This window comes from Ammospiza caudacuta, chromosome 21 (assembly GCF_027887145.1).
Source record: "Ammospiza caudacuta isolate bAmmCau1 chromosome 21, bAmmCau1.pri, whole genome shotgun sequence".
Lineage (NCBI taxonomy): Eukaryota > Metazoa > Chordata > Aves > Passeriformes > Passerellidae > Ammospiza > Ammospiza caudacuta.
Window position 1 is genome coordinate 10,100,035 of NC_080613.1, and position 19,896 is coordinate 10,119,930.

Consider the following 19,896-nt stretch of genomic DNA (forward strand, 5'->3'; position numbering starts at 1 on the left):
TCATATTTGGTGTTCCTTAGCCCAGCCAGGATTTCCAGTTGTGTTTTCTGCCTGTTGGGATTGGTGATACCATCCTACTTGGATAGGGAGGAGCACTGGAAGGTGCCTGTACCAACATTTCAGTGTTTACAGGGGATGTGCAGCCCTCTGTTACAGCCAGGAACGCTGCAGCCTCCTGCCCTGAGCTGGATTTACTACATTTCCCTGCAGGAAACAACCTGGATGAAGAACATCTCCATCAGGGGGAAGCCCTTGGAAAATCAATTCTTGATCAGAACTGTCCAGGTCTGCTCCCAGATAAATGACTCCAATCCTGGGGTTTTAAATGTAGAGCTATCCCTGGCCAGCAGGGTTCTCTGTGGGTCAGGAGGGCCCTTACACGAGCTCCATGCTCTGGGGTGCCTTGGGGAGCTGCCACCTTCAAGCTCCCTTCCGGCCCTCCTCACTGAGAGGGAAGGTGTTTGTGCATGCCAAGAGCTGCCAGAATCACTGATCACTGATCCAGCGGGCAGGGATGTGTTCACTGCAGTCCCCAAGATTCAAAATCCCCATGGCCACTTCTCTCCTGGGGCACAGGGACAGTCTGGGGGCACAGATCACGCACCCAGGTGTTGTTATCTCCCTCTTATCTCCCTGAGCCTCTGCAGGATGTCTGGGCCCTTTCTTTCCACTTGGGTTGGTCCCACAGCCTTTAACCCTGTGGGCATCTCCCCTCCTGCTGTACCCCACCCTCCCACAGCCCCTGGGATCAGGAATTCCCCAAGCACCTCCATCCTGGCTTTATCCCACCATCCCTGATTCCCTCAGAGGAATTTCCCCATTGCCCCACCATCCTTGGGTGCAGCCTGTCCTTGTGCTCACAGCAGCAGCACTGAAACATCTGCACCAACTTCTCCCTGCTTGGTGCTGTTCAAGTGTTTAAGGGCTCTAAGCCTGCACTTTGTTTTGATAAACATGATTTCTGTTAATAAAATGGAAAACTGGCAGGACAGATAGCAGCTTTTAAACAGGCACCCAATACTTCTGCCCTATTCAGTGGATTACCCCAATAAACAAAATATCCCTTATGTTCCATTTTATATTAATCAAAAACTGCATTTCACTTCAAGGAAAGAATTAATGTTTCCTTTAAATAAAAAAGGTTACTCATTACAGGAAAATTTGACTGGGTCCTGCTTGGTTTTGTCATACTAAAGGGCATTTTGGGCTGCCTGAACAGAAAAGTTACAGTACAAATGTGGTTTAAGAGTGCAACTCAACCAAGTGCCTTCAAGTGAACTTCCAGCAGGAAGTTTCAGAAGTTTTTTGCTATTTCCCACAATGCTTAAAGCCAAAGGATGAAAACCCACCCAAATGTTAATAATTCAGAACTTCCTGTGCAGATATTAGAAACAGAATATAATATTGGAAGTCCACAGCAGATCAATTTTCTAACAAACTGAATACAAGCAAGACCAACATTGCAACATGAAGTGGCAAAGTGAATCCTGATTGAAAAAATCAAAATTCTAAACGGCTTTTACAAAAAAATTTTCACTAAGCACTCCAAGAAAGGCTCTGCATTAAGCACTCAGCAGCTCACATTCTTCTACTGTGAAGCAAGACTAACACCTGGCATTAAATTATCCATTTAGCTCTTCAGGAAACTCAGCTGATGTTCCTTACACTTCTAAGGCAAAAATGGAATAGAAAATAGTTATTCATGAAAAGAAAAATAGGCATGTGCTCTGCAAGGGAAATCCTCCTCCCATACTACTGTTACTCATTACTACATTAAAAAAAAATCAAAAACTGATTCTTGGATTGATGACAACTCTTAGAAAAAGTGAATAAATAATTCAAATCACCCAATATTAGATATTTAAACATCTCTGCACACGACTGGAGTGTTTCCTGTGCTACGGGGAAGCCACGAGGGCGACCACATCCACACACAGCTGCTCCCTGAGCGCCCCTGGCACTGCCCTCTGTGCCAGGCTGTGGAACAGAGAGCTGACCCAGCTCCCTGGGAATCCTGGCTGCTCCAAGGCCCATCTCCAGCAGCCCCAGCTGCAGTCCTGGACCCAGATCCCAGAGGATCCCTCTGCCCCACGCAGCTCCTGGGCCCTGCTCCTGCCTGCAGGGTGGCTGAGCTCCCAAGGCAGCTGGAAGGGAAGGGGAAAAAGCCAGAGAGCAGACATGGATTCATTCCAACCTTTACTTTGTTTGCTCTTTTTTTTGTTTGTATTTTTTTTTTGAAATAGAGCTTCCATGCAGAGTTCTCCAGAGTAAGTGCTGATGCCAGAGCCTGCCCCGCCGGCCTTGGCACTGCCACAGACACTTCTGCCACATGGGAGGAAAAGCTTTTGCTACATGACTTTTTTTCTTTTTTTTTTTTTTTTTTTTTTTTTTAACTTTTAGGCCAACAACATGTTCTCATCTGAACATTACAGTTAATGAGTGCTATCAAGAATTCCTAACAAAAACTGTACATGAGTTTACAAACGTATTAACATATAAATAATGAGAAGCTTCCTGCCTGGAGCTCCACAGTAGTCTTTTTGCTTGAGAATATAATACTGGAAGGGCAGACCCGATCCCTTTCCACAGCACCAGTCAGAGCTGGCTTAGTCCAGTCAGCCATTCTGCTCAAGCATCACAGGGTTTTTCTTCAGTGCCTCTGGCTTTGATAAGCAGTCTGTCATACTGTGCAAAAGCAAGAGTCCAATGCCTTTGGGAAGGAATCCTGCTGCTGAGAGGCCTCTGCACCCAGTCACCGCTCGGGGCCGAGCTCCTGCTGGAAGGTTCTCTTCTTCTCCCGACAGTGCTTCTTGTGGGCAGGCCAGTCCTTCTGCTGGCACTGCGAGCCGCAGTACCGCGCCACCTGGCAGCGCCCACAGATGTTGAACTCGCGCAGCTGCGAACGAGAGGTGGGGTTAGAGGGGCTGCTCAGTGCCAGGGGAGCCTCAGCATCCCCCAGGGACACCCCTGTGACAGACATCTTCTATGGAAAATCCTCCCTGCTCAGTGCCAGGGGAGCCTCAGCATCCCCCCATGTCACAGACATCTTTTATGGAAAATTCTTTCCTGCTCAGTGCCAGGGGAACCTCAGCATCCCCCAGGGACACCTTTTATGGACAGACAGCTTTTATGGAAAATCCTTTCCTTAGGGTTTTTCCTCCTGAGAAGCTTAGAAGCCTCAGGAACAAAATGTAAACAATGATTATCTGCTGCTGTGGAATGCAACAGGTACATCTGTGATTGGTCTCATGTGGTTGTTTCTAATTAATGGCCAATCACAGTCAGCTGGCTCAGACAGAGAGCTGAGCCACAAACCTTTGTTATCATTCTTTCTTATTCTATTCTATTCTTAGCTGGCCTTCTGATGAAACCTTTTCTTCTATTCTTTTAGCATAGTTTTAATGTAATATATATCATAAAATAATAAATCAAGCCTTCTGAACCATGGAGTCAGATCCTCATCTCTTCCCTCATCCGAGCACCCCTGTGAACACCATCACACGCCCCAGCAGCTTTCTCAAGAGGAACCAGCAGCATTCCCAAGGAGCTGCACCATCAGGCAGCTGTCCATGGTCACTGAGTTCAGGTGCAGCCCTGAGAGCCAGGAGCAATCCCTCCCTGTGCCTCTGTCCATGCCTGTCACAAACAGCTGACAGGACAAGGCTGAACAGCCTCACAGAGCAGGGTGAGAGGGATATTGGGAGGAAATCCTTCCTGGGAGGCCCTGGCACAGCTGTGGCTGCCCCTGGATCCCTGGCAGTGCCCAAGGCCAGGCTGGACAGGGCTGGGAGCACCTGGGCCAGTGGGAGGTGTCCCTGCCATGGAATGAGATGAATTGTGAAGTCCCAACCCAAACCAGTCTGGGATTCTATAAAACACAAACACTCCATCATGAGTTTCAGAGAACCAGAAGGGTTTGAAGCAATCCTCTTTGCTCTTTTAAAATGAGCCTAATTTATAGACAAAATATTGGAGCATTACACATTTGTTGTCACAATGCTCCTGTTTTGTCAACTCAAGTTCTGTTTTCAACTACAAACAAACACCTGAAATTTGGAAATTAGCAGGAGGGCTGCACAAGCTCGGCCATTGCCAAATTAATGTTATCCAGGAGCTTTTGGGCACAGACCCAAATAAAAGGCAGAGCTGCCTCTGTTTCAAATCCAGGGAATTTAAGATCATTTTTGCAAATGTTCCCTTGCCCACAGCAGAAAGTGGAACACAATGGGTTTAGCCCAGTCAGCATTTGCTATCACAAGAAAAGCCCTTGTTTCTAGATAAGGCATCTGTGTGGCAGAGGCACAGCCCTTGCACAGCTCATTCTCTCTCTCCTGATGTTGCTTTATCTTCCTCCAGCAGAACTTTCCCTCCTAGCTCTCCCCTGGATGAATTGCAATTCACCTTCACCTCAGGAAATGGCAACCAGGTTATTTTTTGATTCCATGGCCATCCAAGCCCTCCTAGAATGCTCCCTGCAGGAAAGCTCCCACCTGGCTTTCTGTGCACTCTGCAGAAATCCCCCTCCTCCAGCAGCCCCTAACTTCCACTGCTCCAGCTCAAACCCACATTCCCTTCTGTGAGAAAACTGAAAATTATCACAGGCTCTGGAGGTTCAGGCCAAAGAAAACCTGAGTGGAAGAAAATCATTGCTTTAACCACTGAATGGCTCATGTAAAGCTCTACATTTTAAATAACAAATAAATCCCCAGACACACCACTGTGCCAAGGATTCCATGCTCACTGCCAGCTCTCTGAACCCACCTGTTTTTCAATCATTGTGCAGGGAGGGTAGTGACATTCATAGTAAGTGCAGGAGTTCTCCTCCTCCTCCACAACATCCCCATTAGCATTGTAATATCTGGTTACATTCAGGACAGGAAACTGCTCCTCTATGGGGTCTGTAGGAAGTTGTTGGATTGCCAGCCAGTACAGACTTTGTTCCCTGGAAAAAAACAAGTACAAGTTCGGTACATCAATTCATAATAATCATACAGAGATATCAATTCCAAATTTATTAATAAATAAGGTTAACATTGTATTTAGCCTCAGACTGCACATCCTGCCCATATATTGGGTGTTTTTAAGGCTATTTTAGCCTAAGTGCAAACCCCAAAAGTTTAAAGGTATCAATCAAGAAACATTTACATAGAGCAAAGTTAATTCTGTGCAAAACTATTCACACCAAGTCAAAATTAATTTTTGGCATGAAATCTGTTTCTTGTTCTTGAACCCCCAAAACCATGTAGAGCATTTGTAATTCACTACAGCTTCTCAAAATCAGTTTAATCAGCTCTAAACACCCCAATGTTAAAGCTGCTGCTCCAGGTGTTCCAGGATTAGAGTGATGTGAAGTCTGTGGGTCTGGATAGTCATTGATTATCCAGATCCATCCTGGCACAGAGTGTGATGTGCTGAGTGAAACCCAGCCTGAGGGGAGCTCCCCAAGCTGCTGCTGAGAGGTGCTGGAAGCTGAGCCCAGAATTCACCCTGAGGGAGTCCAACCCCAGCTCACAGCTCCCACCAGGAGCATCCATCCTGCAGATCCCACCAGGAGCATCCATCCTGCAGATCCCACCAGGAGCATCCATCCTGCAGCTCCCACCAGGAGCATCCATCCTGCAGCTCCCACCAGGAGCATCCATCCTGCAGATCCCACCAGGAGCATCCACCCTGCAGATCCCACCAGGAGCATCCATCCTGCAGATCCCACCAGGAGCATCCATCCTGCAGATCCCACCAGGAGCATCCATCCTGCAGCTCCCACCAGGAGCATCCATCCTGCAGATCCCACCAGGAGCATCCACCCTGCAGATCCCACCAGGAGCATCCTGCAGCTCCCACCAGGAGCATCCACCCTGCAGATCCCACCAGGAGCATCCACCCTACAGATCCCACCAGGAGCATCCTACAGATCCCACCAGGAGCATCCATCCTGCAGCTCCCACCAGGAGCATCCACCCTGCAGATCCCACCAGGAGCATCCTACAGATCCCACCAGGAGCATCCACCCTGCAGATCCCAACAGGAGCATCCTACAGATCCCACCAGGAGCATCCATCCTGCAGATCCCACCAGGAACATCCACCCTGCAGATCCCACCAGGAGCATCCACCCTGCAGATCCCACCAGGAGCATCCACCCTGCAGATCCCACCAGGAGCATCCACCCTGCAGATCCCACCAGGAGCATCCACCCTGCAGATCCCACCAGGAGCATCCACCCTGCAGATCCCACCAGGAGCATCCACCCTGCAGCTCCCAGCTCCCCCTGGGGTTTCTGAGGGACAGAAGGCAGTGAGATGTGCAATTTCCCTGAGCCTCTGCCCCGCTGGGAGGGCACAGAGGTTCCTGCTGCACCTGGCACAGCCCTGAGGGTGAGATGGGTGGGATGGTCCCTGCACAGCAGGACACGAGCACAGGCTGAACCCCAGCTGAGTGATGTGTAAAGCACCCAAAGCTTCATCCAAAAAGCTCTGCCAAGGCAAAAAACACCGAAGAATGGAGAGAACATCTGCCATTGATTCCCCTGTAGGTGCTCCATACCTTTGTTTGCTGGAGATGTCCTCAGCCTTGGGCTTCCAGCCCCAGGGCACGAGGCGCAGGTTGTCCAGGCGGTTGTCCACGGTCACCGAGTTCAGGTGCACCACCTGGAAGCCAGGAGCAATCCCTCCCCTGTGCCTCTCCCTGCAGGACACAAAACCAACCTCAGGGTCAGTGCTGCACAGGAACAGCGAAAAACAACAAAGGATCACAGCAATTCCAGAGGCAGAGCGAGCTGGGAGCTGCTGGCACTGGGCTGCAAACAGGCTCCAGGGGCTACTCCCAGGAGAAAGTGCCTTTTTCCAGCAGGTGAATTCAATTATAAATTAGTTGAATCAAATATAGAGTGATTTTAAGTATATTGTTTAGTTCCAGAGTCTACTCCTCCAGTTACTGCTGAAGATCCATGGAATTACTGGAAGGTGCCAATACTGGCTTATTATTCCCATAGGAAATTCTATCAGACACATTTGTGCAAGTCTGGCACTGGTGTGCTTATTATTTATGAAGAAACATCTCTGAACAGCAGCAGGACAGAGGTTTCACCAAGTATGCAAATCTTTTCAGACTGTAATTGTGTGTCACACACTGAAAGTCTGAAATTACCCCACAATTGACCAAGAGACACCTGAAACTTGCCCAAAACCCAAAGCAGGGCTAAGCCAGGATGGCTGCAGGGAGAAATGTTCCCTACTGCCTTCTAGGAGTTTCCATTGGCCTTTCCCCCTCCTTTTCACCTCTCCTCTCTCTGTTTCATGGAGTTCACTGTCAAACACCCTCAAGCCTGGACAAGTTTTGGTATCACTTCTTGCAGGAATCCCCATGCCAGCTGAAATGCAAGGCTTGGACAGAGGGCTGTGTCCCTGTGACTGTTGTGCCATGAGGAGAACAAGGACAAGCAGAGCTGAGAGCACTCACTGAGGGGAACCCAGCACCTCCTCATGGACACCTCCCAGCAGCTTCATCCAAGCCCAGCCTGGACACTGAGCCCTGCTCAGCCTTCACTGAACATGTCAGCTCAAATAATCATTTTAATTTTGAATAGAGATTTGTCTGAGTTTAAAATATCATGCCTTTTTTTAACCTTTATAAAGCTCAGCAGAACAGGAAGCTCATTTTAACATGACTTACAATGAAAAATGTAAGATTTTGTATTCTTGGTCTAAATCCACCTAGATAGGTCTAAGTTATGTACCCTGGGGGTAAGAAAAACTCTTGCACTTCACATATGCCCCAAAACTTGGTACAATTTAATGAGGAAAATCCCCCTGGAGAGGCTGCAAGCAGCACCTCACACAGACTGTGCTGCAGCTCCCACCAGGTAATTCCTGGGAGAATTCCCTGCAAGGGAACAGAGCCTGGAGCCACCTGCCAGGGAATCTGCTGGCCCTCCATGGAACAGGGAAAAGTTCTTCCCTTTGAAGGTAAAACCAATAAAATCCTTCTTTTGGGGGAAAAGAAACCAAACCACACACATTAAAGCAAACAAACTATGGCAGAGAGTCAGCTGAAGTGCCCTAAAGGAGGAATCCCAGCTTGATTTGGGTTGGAAGGGAATTGAAAACTCAGGGACACCTTCCACTATTGCAGGGTGCTCCAAGCCCCATCCAGGCTGGCCCTGGACACTGCCAGGGGTTCCCCACCCTGTCAGGGAACAATTCCTAATTCCCAACATCCCATCCCTCCCTGCCCTCTGGCACTGGGAGCCATTACAGCAACAGCTGTAATGCACTTCTGAGTTGCTGAGGGCCAGCAGAGGGTCTGGCAAAGGGAATCAGGAGTCCCAAGAAGTGCAGAACAGACAGACACTGGGACAGGGAAGGAGTTAAGGTTCTTAGAATGAGCCTGGGACCAAGTGCCAGCTGCAGAGATGGGACAGATAGGGACAGGAATCTGGGAGGAGACAGAGGTTCAGAGCAAGAACAGACTGTGCAGGGGGGAAAGGGAAGGGGATTCCAACACCAAGTTCAGAAATATTTTTGATTTTATTAGATGAGTTTAGAACTGCTGGAGTTGGGGAAGGAGAGATGATTATGAGGATTGTCCCTGGCACTGGGGTGGCACAGCAGTGGCACACAGCTACCCCTGCTCCTGCACAGCACAGATGTGCACCCAGCACCCCAAAAAGCAAATTCTGACCAAATCCCCTCCCACACTGAGCCAGTCTTTACCTCCTTGTATAAAACCACATTTATCTACATCACTGCCAGCTTTTCTGTGGCCTCAAGTGACAAAAGCCCAAGCAAAGCTGGAAGCTGGGCCTGGCTGGTGAGCAGCCTGTTTTAAACTCCACTGCACTGAGGTGCCACATCTGGTAATGCCAAACTCAGGGTGGACCCTTCTCTCCAAGCTCTGAACACAGGAGCATTCCCCTCCCCAGGCCTCTGTGACCATCCCAGCCCACCCAAAGGAGCAGCAAGGACAGACAGACAGACCCTGCCTTGGGAACAGCCTCAGGATGCAGCCAGAGCTGCAGGGCTGGAGCTCCTGCAAGATGCCAGGCAAACCCTTCTCCCAGGGATCATCTGGGTTCTGTTCTTTGGGTATTTCAGCAGCTCAGAGCCCAGGGCTGCAACACAAGTGCAGACACAGCAATTCCAAGCACCAGGAACCAGAACTGAGCCTGTTATAGGCAGCAAGATGGCAAGTGCTCTTTAAAAAAACCCTTAAAAACCCCCAGAAACCAGGCCCTGGATGTCTTTTTGAACATGCAGTTGGTGCTACTTAGGACTAATCCCCTTCTGCTGCTCCTCAGGGAACATCTCCACACCAGAACAGAGCTGGGATTGCTCACAGGGAGCTGAGCAGGGACAAGGCTCCTGCAGAGACCCCAAACCCTGCTTGGGGGAGCCAGGACTCCATGTGGAAATCACAGCAAGCACATGAGAGGCTGAGAACCAGCAGGAAGTTCTCCCTGTAAGAATTTTTGCAGCTCATATGAGGGGAATTTCCAGCTCTTGGATGCCTTTGGATCCCACAGTGCCTCTGCACAGGGCTCTGGGAGAAGGTTCCTGTCACTGCTGCAGCTCCAGCAGAGCCAGGATTTCCATCCCAAGGGCCTCATGATATGAGCAAAGATACCTGCTGAACTAGGAAAGAAAAAAAATTCAAAAAATCTCTTTTCATTCCATCTACCACATGCTACTCACTGTCTCTATAATCCAGAGGCACACAGCTGGGTTGGGTTTTTGATGTTGGGGGTTCATATGCAGAGAATAACTGAATTCCACACCTACACCTGCAGCAATCCATGACCTTTGGTTTTCATTCACCCAAGGAGTCAGGCAGGCACTGGTAAATGCAATCAGTGCCTGCCTCTGCCCAGCTCTCCTGGCTCCAAACCCCCAGCACTGCCCCTGCTCACAAGGGAAGGACCTGACACTGCTCCCAGCCCTGCTCTGTGCTCACAGCAGCCCAAAATTGCTGTTCAGGAGGGGCAGAGACTTCACAGCCCTGCAGAGACTCAGCCTCTGACCTGCAGTGTTTGAGCTGCAGCTGAACATCAGCACCACCACCACCTTCAGGACCAGGGTGAAGTCACAGAACAGCACAGATATTTTATATCTTCTATTTCAAAAACCTGACTGCAACTTCAGAAGTGCAGCTCTGCTTGCCTGGCAGCTGCCACCCCCCTCTGTGCCTCCCCAAAATCCCCATTACACACAATCTCTTATTTTTAACCACAGCCCATGCTCGAGTGACACAATTTGAATTTCCTAACTGAATATGCTCAAATGACTTCCTAATTTGAGTGAAACAAGGCAGGAGAGGCAATGGCTGGGCTGTGTCATAAACAAATAGCTGGGATGTCATCATTTGCACAGCCCTCAAGAACTGACCTGAATAATTTTCAGGTGCTGTTTAATGCTCCTTACAGATAATAATTATTACTGTCTGAGGTTCACAGTTAGCAGCAGCTGTCAGTGATTTGCTCCACATATTGCAGCCAATTTCATAATTTCAACAAAGTTCTATGTGCAATAAGATTAAATATTAACAGATGCAGGTTAAAATCCATATTTAAAAAGCAGGCTGGAAATATTAATCTGATATTCCTCCTGTCTCCTTCCTCCTATGCAAAGCCTGGTTCTCGGGGATAAAAGGTAACCTGGAATGATGAAGGGCATCCTGGGCACTGTGACTTCCAAGGATGTGGAACTGAATAGAAAATATGCTTAATTTGTCCAAAAAGGCTTTTAAAATAAGATTTTTTTAGCAGATCCCAGCTTTTGTACAAACCCACAAACATCAAGAAGGAGCAACAGATGAGCTCAGAGGGTGAGCTGCTCTCAAATGAGGAAATTGATCCTGAAACTTAATGAAACTATGAAGGATTTCAAGGATTTGTAGAGTATGGAAAAGAACCATCAGCAGCATCACCTCAGGCAGTTTTGCAGAAAGGCATAAAAACACCTCAAAGTTTGAAGTTATCAGAATTCCCTCTCTCTGCCAATTCTCAGCAGACAAAAAAACCTCACAAACCTTCAAATGTTTGTCTTCCCCTGTCAATGGGGCAGGTGCTGGGGCAGCATTCCCAGGTGTGAACAGGGTGTCCATGACCCTGGCTCTGCTCTCCCTGCCTGGAACGTTCCATGGGCTGTGCCACGCAAACATATCCTGCACCCCAAACCCCGTGGGCACCCCTGAGCCGGGTTTGCCCCTTTCCTGAGGGCATTTGGGCACAGGGATCCCCCTCCCAGGCCGGGGCAGCCCAGGTTTGTGCTGCCTGCAGTACCCACCAGAGCAGCTCGTGCAGGAGGCGCCCCGAGCCCCGGCCCCGGTTCTTGTCGAAGGCGTAGGCGAAGATTTTAGCACCATTGCCATCAGCATCCACCTCCATGCGAGCCTAGAGGGGAGGGAAAGGCTGTGAGAGCAGCACACGGGGCACCCAGCACCCCTCCACTGGGGGGCACCCCTCATTTGGGGCACGCACCCCTCATCTGGGGCAGGCACCCCTCATTTGGGGCAGGCTCCCCTCATTTGGGGCAGGCTCCCCTCATTTGGGGCAGGCCCCCCTCATTTGGGGCAGGCCCCCCTCATTTGGGGCAGGCACCCCTCATTTGGGGCAGGCTCCCCTCATTTGGGGCAGGCCCCCCTCATCTGGGGCAGGCACCCCTCATCTGGGGCAGGCCCCCCTCATTTGGGGCACGCACCCCTCATCTGGGGCACGCACCCCTCATCTGGGGCAGGCACCCCTTTATTTGGGGCACGCACCCCTCATTTGGGGCAGGCCCCCCTCATTTGGGGCATGGCCCCCTCATTTGGGGCATGGCCCCCTTTATTTGGGGCATGGCCCCCCTCATCTGGGGCAGGCACCCCTCATCTGGGGCAGGCCCCCCTCATCTGGGGCAGGCACCCCTCATTTCACACTTGTCCCTGCAGGGCCCTGGAGCTCGGGGGGGTCTGGGCAGTGCCAAAGCTCAGGGGGACCCAGCCAGCCCAGCCTGGGGGACACCCCCAGCACTCTGGGGACACCCCCAGCCCTGCTGGGCTCCCTGGGCTGGCTGTTGGCACCTCTATCCCCCCCAGCATGGGGTACTGGGGGCTGTGGGGTGGGATGGAGCCTGTGGAGCCCAGGAAAGGGCAGGGGGAGCTGGGGCTGCCTGGAGGGAGAACACAGGAATGCAGCTCTGGGGCTGGGATTCATGGCAGGATCCTCACTCTGCCCCTGGGGCTTTGCTCCAGCACTGCCCCATCACCCACCTCGCTGAGAGTGAGGGCCTGCCATTTTTCCTGCATTTCACGGTCATTTTTCCTGCATTTCCATTTTTTCCTGCCCTCTACAATGGTGTTCAAAGCTCACAAAGCACAGCAAAAACGTGCTGCATTTGGGACAGTCGGGGTGTGTTACCACCACAGGGACAGACACAGCGGCTGCCAGAGGGGAGGAATGGGCAAACAGGAGAGTTCTGGCAGCAGCACTCACAAAACCCCTAAAATCCCCAAGAGCAGCCCCAAAGCATCCACTGCACTGCAGAAATTCAGCAGATGATGGTCTCTCCTCCAAAAAAAAACCCCTATTTGTTGAAGTTTTGAAATCATTGTCTTTCACTTTCAAAGCCTTGGTAGAACCCATTTAGCAGTGGATGTGAAGAGGAAACACTTTTTTCTGGTTCCATAATCAGTTACATTAATAACAGTTTTCCTCATCCAAGACTAAGTGCAGAATGAACATTTTTAATGTTTGCCAAACCATTGCCAATTATCAGTTCTCCAAAAGCACACAGCTAACATTGAAAAAAAAAAAACAAACTAGAAAATAAATCAGTAAATAGATGTTTTAAAATAACGTTCGTCTAATTGGGGAAAAAAATGAAACCCCAGAACTTTTCCTGCTTGGAATCCCCCACGTTGGGACTCCAGTAAGTTAAAAGTGATTTTTTTTCCGCCGATCGGGGGAGTTGCAGGCACGGCTCCTCCAGGGCGGCTCGGCTGGAGCAGAGCACGAGGCGAGGGCAGAGCCGGAGCTCCGGCGGGGCCCGGGGGGCGGCGGGGCCGGGGCAGCCGCGGGCGGGGAGGGACTCACGGAACCCGGGCCGGCACCGGGAGGGAAGGCGGGCAGCGGCGGGCTCACCTCGAACGAGTAGCTCTCCACCAGCGGGATGTCCTGCTCGTCGATCAGCGTGTACTTGGTCTGCAACACACCGAGACGGCGAGCGCCGTCAGCGCGGCTGGGCAAGGCCCGGGAGTGCACGGTGCGGCCGCGGCTCCGCGCGGCCCCGCCGCGGCCCCAGCGTGGCCCCGGCAATGCACAGCCCGGCCCGCCCGGCCCCGCCGCTCCCCGGCCCGGTCCCGCCGTGCCCGCGCTCACCTTGCCGGCCACGCGGCCCAGCCGGACGATGCCCAGTTTGAAGTCGGTCATGGCGGGGCCGGGCCGGGGCCGCCGCTCGCCCCGCGCCGCTGCCACGCGCCGCCGCCTCGCGCACACCCGGGGGGCGGGGCCGCCGCGCCACCGCCCCCCCGCCGCCCCTCGGCCAATGGCGGCCCGCGCCACCGCCCACCCGCGCCCGATGGACCAATGGGAGCCCGCGCCGCCCTCGCGTCACTCCCGCGAACGCCGCCGCCGCGGCCAATGTGCGCGCGGCGCGCCGCGGCCCGGGTCACGTGGGACGGGGCCCCGCGCGCGGGCGCGGGCGGCGCGGGCGCGGGAGGCGCGGGCGGTGACGTCACGTTCGCGGGAAGCTCCGCGCCGGCCCGGCGGGGGCGCGGCCGCGCTTAAAGGGACCGCACCCCCCTCCCCCCCCCGCCCACGGGGCCGAACGGGGACAGCGGGAACGGGAGCAGGGCCGGGGACACCCCCGGGACCCCAGGGAGGGAACAGGGACACCCCCAGGGCCGAGGAGCCCCGGCTGGCGTGCCTGTAGCACATGGCGGCGGCGGCCCCGCCGCGTGGCTGCGCCGGCTCTGCCCGGCCCGGCCACCCCGCGCTGCCCCGGCGGGCCCTGCGGGGGGAGCGGTGCGGGGAAATCGGGCAGCGATCAGGGGGTCCGGAGCTGGGGACGCCCACCGGGATCACGGGGTGCGGCTCCCGGCCCTGCCCAGGACAGCGCGGCATTCCCAAGCTCCCGGTGCCGCCCCGAGAGCCGCGATGCGCTGCGAGAGCCCCGTTGCGGGGCCGTGCCCTGCCCGGGGACAGCGGCACAACACCCCAGAGCTGCTGTGGGGTCGCCCAAAGAGCCTCCCTACCAGCGCAGTTACTGCCAGAACTTCCAGCCATTCCAGCACTGGGGGTTACTTCAGCATCTCTGAGGGTGTCATAGCAATTTTTTGTTTCAGATTTCAGCCCTAAGTATCCTCCACATCTTCATTTCTTCAAAAACCCCGCAAGATTTGTGGAATCCTTCTCCCAGGGCTGCTCCATCTGCTTATCCCCAGCCTGGATTGATCCCAGAGTTGCAGCTCCAGCACTCAACCTGGTTAAACCTCATGAGGTTCCCATGAGGTTGTGGAGCTTCCTTGAGCTTTTCCAAGTCCCTCTGGATGGCATCACATCCCTCAGATTTGTCACTTTACCCTCAGCTTGGTGTCACCTGCCAGCCTGCTGAGGTTGCACTTGATCCCTTCATCTACGTCATTAATAAAGGTACTAAATTAAATTATTAATTAGGAAGATGGGTTTAAATGTGATGTTAATGTAGGTTGTTATCTTTGGAACCCTCTGCCTCCTTTTGAAGAGCATGATTTGGAAAAAAAACAATTATTGGCAGGGCAAACCCTCCTTCCAAGCCCTGCTCTGCTCCTACCATAGCACGTGCCCTCAGGCAGCAGGGGACAGGAAAGGCTACAGGTCCTGTCCCAGGAGAACTCCCTGAAGGAAAAGGAATCATTTTTCCAACTGTTTGCAGCACTGCCAAGTGGAGGGAACCCCACACAGGACACCCCAACAGGAGGCTGAACACCTCCTGAGGCTCTCAGGGCTCGCTCCAGAGTGGATTTCCACACCAGGAGCACAAAGATTTTAGCAGAGTTTAAGGCAAAGCTGCTGCTAAGGGTCTGCAGCCTCTGCCTGCCCTGCCTCGGGCACCCCAGGGGTTTGTGAGGATTTTTGGGGAACCCCTGCAAGGAAGGGACCCAACCCTCCCCTGGCAGGGCAGCCAGGCTGGGCTGGGTGAGGATGGGACCCCCCAACCTCTGCACCCCCCTCAGCCTGTGGCCACTCCACACAAAGATTTTCTCCCCCTGTTCCTTATCACAATTTGTGCCACACAAACCCTTGGAGACATTGGGCAGGTTACAGAGCACCAGGAGCCACACCTGACCTATTCTGACAGCATACAAATTATTCCCTGTTTGAAACATGGTAACATGGTCAATCCAACAAAGGAACCAGATAGAATCCTGGAATATCCTCAGCTGGGAGGGACCCCCCAGGATCCCCCAGCCCAGCCCCTGTCCCTGCCCAGCCCCCCCAGCAGCCCCACCCTGGGCACCCCTGGCAGCGCTGCCCAAAGGCTCCTGGAGCTCTGGCAGCCTCGGGGCCGTGCCAGCACCCTCTGGGGGCAGAGCCTTGCCCTGAGCTCCAGCCATTCCCTGAGCATCACAAATCCCTGGAATTTCAGCTGTATTTTTTTTCCTGCTTGCTTCAGAGCAAGGCCCTACAATCAGCTGGGAGAAAATGGATAAAGCCACAAACTCTGCTGGTTTTGGCTCCACCAGCTGCATGTGGAGCTGGGGACAGGGAGGGCCCAGCACAGGCCTGGAGCCCAAGCAGAGCTGCCCAAGGCACAGCCACACCAGGCAGGGACAGACACAGCCCTGAGCTTTAGGGCTTTTCCCATGGCTGGGGACACCTAGGTCAGGCTTTGTTCAGTTTTGCTTTAGGAGTGAGGAGGGTGCAGCTCCCCTCCACACTGACAGGGACTCCGTGGCATGTCCTGGACAATTGGTGTCTGCCAAGGCTCATGGATTTGATCAAAATGGGGTTTTTCGATCACCTTTCCCTCTGTCACTACAGCCCCACTTCAGTCTCTGTGGCTGTCAAGTCACCAGGGCAGTGACCCAAATATCAGGGAGCAAAGGGTTTAAATGGATCTTGTTTTGAATAAGCAAGGCTAAACCTTCTGCTCTCATTCCTCACCCCATTTCTGAACAGCCACACTTCCATCCCTGCCCCAATCCATCCAGAATGGGCATGGACACATCCCACCAAAGGTGCTGTATTTCAGTTTCCCCAAAGGAAAATTTCCAGCATGGGACAGGGACAAATCACACCAAGAAATGTTTGCAGACAACTGGGTCTTTATTTTAATATTTAAAGTGCTACAAAAACTGAAGGAGCCTTCATGTGGCAACTTCCTTTTCTGCAGTCTTAGCTCTGTTGGAAGAAGCAAACACAGCTCATTAGTGGAGTCTTTCAGTAATTAGATGTTGTACATCAATTTCGGTCAGAGCTGGGTACTCACAGCTGGGCACTCGATGGCACCACTGTTGATGTCATCGATGATGTCGTGGGGGTGTCTCCCATCAATGCTGCAGCCCACGGACTGGGCAGTGCCAAGGATCTCCTTGATGGTCCCTGCAGCAGCAGACACAGCCTGTCAGTGCTTCACCTCTGAGGAGCTTACCTGGGGCAGCCTGGGCTAGGGGAAGGTGTCCCTGCCCATGGCAAGGGGTGGAACTCAATGAGCTTTAAGGTCCCTTCCAACCCAAACATGGATTCTGACAGAACTCCTCATAGCTCTCAGCTGTCCCTGTTTCCTCAGGGGTTTGCAGCCTGAGCCTCAGGGCTCACCAGGCATCTTTAGTTCTCTTATCCAGATCTCACACCCTGGCCTCCCCCAGGAACACATTGCAAACTCCCTGTGCCCCTCTCTCCCCAGGTGTTGGGGCTGCCTGTTCCCAGGCAGCACAGCTCAGCTGGGAGCCCTCTGTGCCCCCCAGGCCGTGGAGCATTCCCTGTGCCCCCCCCCAGGCCGTGGAGCATTCATCCCCTGTGCCCCCCCCCAGGCCATGGAGCATTCATCCCCTGTGCCCCCCAGGCCATGGGGCATTCATCCCCTGTGCCCCCCAGGCCATGGGGCATTCATCCCCTGTGCCCCCCCCAGGCCATGGGGCATTCATCCCCTGTGCCCCCCCCCAGGCCACGGGGCATTCATTCCCTGTGCCCCCCAGGCCATGGGGCATTCATCCCCTGTGCCCCCCCCCAGGCCATGGGGCATTCATCCCCTGTGCCCCCCAGGCCATGGAGCATTCATCCCCTGTGCCCCCCCAGGCCACGGGGCATTCATTCCCTGTGCCCCCCAGGCCATGGGGCATTCATCCCCTGTGCCCCCCCCCAGGCCATGGGGCATTCATCCCCTGTGCCCCCCAGGCCATGGGGCATTCATCCCCTGTGCCCCAGACTCACCCGAGAGCTCCCGGGCCAGCGAGCGGTGCCGCATCTGCCGCGCGATGTTGACGATCTCGTCGAAGGTGACGCTGCCGCTGTGCTTAACTGGGAGGGAACAGCAGCACTGAGGGCACCTGGGCACTGCCAGCCCCTGTTCCCTCTGGGAGAGCCATTCCCAGGCCACAGAGAGCTGGGGGTTTGCAGCTCCAGCAGGGCTGCTGCTCCCAGATTATCCCCAACTCCTCTTTCCAAGCTGGCATTTGTGTCAGCTCCCCTGGCTGTGCCAGGCCCTGTGCCAACAGTGTGATACAGAGCAGGGGCCTGCTCTACCCCAGCTGTGCCCAGAGCAGCTGTGGCTGCCTCTGGATCCCTGGCAGTGCCCAAGGCCAGGCTGGACAGGGCTGGGAGCAGCCTGGGACAGTGGGAGGTGTCCCTGCCATGGCAGGGGTGGCACTGACAAACTTTTAAGCCCCTCCCAAACCAAACCAGTCCATGACTCCATAATTTCCTCAAACACAGAGCTCTGCTGATGTGCATCTGTTGGTACCTTGGCACTTCAGGGATGCCCAAAACCAACCTTGTGTCTTATTTACCAGTTTGTGCTGAATAACCCCAGAGGAAGGTACTGGTATTTCCCCTCTTTTAGCCCCAAAATATTGAGAACCAAGTCCAGGGGAACACTTACTGTTCTTCTGCTTCTTCCTGTCACGAGGTGGCTCCTTCAGAGCTTTGATAATCAGAGCAGAGGCAGAAGGAACAACCTCTATCTAAATACAAATAAATTAATTTCTCCCCCCCCATTCGAAGATACTCAATTAACCTATTAATTATTTCAGCAAAGGTAATTGCCAGAGCAGTGTGGGATTGATCAGCTCCCTCATGCTCCGGGTTTATTGTACTGCAGAGATCTGTTCCCAGGTTTTCGGCACAGGCCTCCCCACCAGCAGGAGAGGACTGCTTCCTGCCCGGGGCTTCCTCTCAGCTCACCACTGGAATGTACCAGCCACGGACAGCAGAACAGGTACAGTGGCGGGTGGCTACAGGAGTTGGCAAGATTTTAAATAATTTATTTCTATGCTGCTTTAAGTAAGGCTTTTTTGCCGGTTCCAAGTTCTGTAGAAAGAACAATTTATCTGCAACAGGATGAAAGTTGCATCTTGGCAGATGAGGATCTCTTCTCGGGATCCTCCAGCCTGGCAGGTCCCAGGCTCCACATGCATCCCCCCCACCCACGCTTTAAGGTCTTCCCAGAAGACCCCCACACACCCCTTGTGTGGCACTCATTTTATCCACCTCGGAAGGATGAAGGGCTGAGTGGACCCTGCCGGGATCCGGGCCGGTGCCTGGAGCAGGCGGAGCCCGCTTGGGCTCCACGCCTGCAGCACGGGCCGGTCCCTGCGGCGTGCGGTACCTGCGCTTGCCTGTTCTGGATCGTCAGCTTCACCGTGATCCGCAGCCCCTTCCAGTCGCCCGTGGCCTTGGCAATGTCATCGCCCACCTTCTTGGGGGACTGAGGGACGAACGTGGAGGTCACACGGGCTCGGGTCAGAGCCGAGAGCCCCTGAGGGCCCCGGCTGCTGCTCCGAGTGCGGCCCTGCTGCGCGCAGCGCTCCGGGACGGAGCAGCACCGCCAGCGGCTCCCCAGCGCCTGCGGAACGCGCTGGATCCCACCCGCTTAAATTTAAATGGAATTTAATTTAAATTTACCCTTAAATTCCCCCCGGGACTCTCTTGTTCCCCAGCAAGGCACGCTTCCCACAGCGCCCGGCACATGTCTCACCCCTCCCTCCCCTCCCAGCCCCGCTGCCCCGGCCTCCATCCCCGCTCCCCGGTACGTACCAGCCCCAGGGGTCCGATCTTGGGGGCCAGCGCGGACGTGGCTCCGACCTCGCCGCCGGTGCAGCGCAGGTAAACTGCGGGGACAGCGCCGCGTTAACCGTGCCCGCCGGGCCCCGCGGTCCCCGCCCGCCCCCTCCTGCCCCGCTGCCCGCCACCTACCGACTTTGATCTCGTTGGGATCGAACTTGGGCGGCATTGCGGCGGCGGATGGCGGGGATGGAGGCGGATGGAGGCGGATGGAACCTGAGGGCCAACCGAGGCCTTCCGGGATCTGCGAAAAGACAGCGTGGGCGGCGCGGGCCTATGATATACCCGCAGAGATCTCGCGAGATGACCGGTAACTTATAAATAGCGGTCGAGATCTCGCGAGAGGCGAAGATAGGAAGATAGGACCGTGGCGGAATCTCTATAGATGTGTATTTGTATTTCGATATAATATATATATAGAGATAGATGATTAGATAGATAGATAGATAGATAGATAGATAGATAGATAGATAGATAGATAGATAGATAGATAGATAGATAGATAGATAGATAGATAGATAGATAGATCGCTGTGTTGCAAAACGTGGATTGTGTGGAAGGGTGATGAGGCACTGGCAGGGGCTGCTCAGGTGGAGTCCCCGCCCTGGAGGTGTCCAAGGAAGGCCTGGCCATGGCGCTCTGCGCTGGAGACGAGGCGGGGAT

General features: G+C 53.7%; 2 protein-coding genes and 1 non-coding gene across 3 annotated transcripts; all 3 read right to left on the minus strand.

The window, feature by feature from the left end:
• Positions 1-1,486: 1,486 nt before the first annotated feature.
• Positions 1,487-13,476, minus strand: ZMYND19 (zinc finger MYND-type containing 19). Its single transcript, XM_058818368.1, has 6 exons — positions 13,351-13,476; positions 13,114-13,173; positions 11,279-11,385; positions 6,543-6,683; positions 4,762-4,942; positions 1,487-2,896 (listed from the first exon to the last, which is right to left on the minus strand). Exons 1-6 carry the CDS (start codon positions 13,399-13,401, stop codon positions 2,753-2,755), a joined length of 684 nt encoding a protein of 227 aa, XP_058674351.1. The 5' UTR covers positions 13,402-13,476; the 3' UTR covers positions 1,487-2,752.
• Positions 13,477-16,259: 2,783 nt separating this feature from the next.
• Positions 16,260-19,533, minus strand: RPL12 (ribosomal protein L12). Its single transcript, XM_058818318.1, has 7 exons — positions 19,366-19,533; positions 19,207-19,280; positions 18,779-18,877; positions 18,053-18,134; positions 17,386-17,472; positions 16,442-16,554; positions 16,260-16,353 (listed from the first exon to the last, which is right to left on the minus strand). The coding sequence occupies exons 1-7, from the start codon at positions 19,400-19,402 to the stop codon at positions 16,348-16,350; spliced, it is 498 nt and encodes a 165-aa protein (XP_058674301.1). The 5' UTR covers positions 19,403-19,533; the 3' UTR covers positions 16,260-16,347.
• On the minus strand, positions 18,274-18,401 carry LOC131567040 (small nucleolar RNA SNORA65). The gene has a single exon (XR_009275614.1). It is a non-coding gene; the product is annotated as a small nucleolar RNA SNORA65 (small nucleolar RNA).
• Positions 19,534-19,896: the final 363 nt, after the last annotated feature.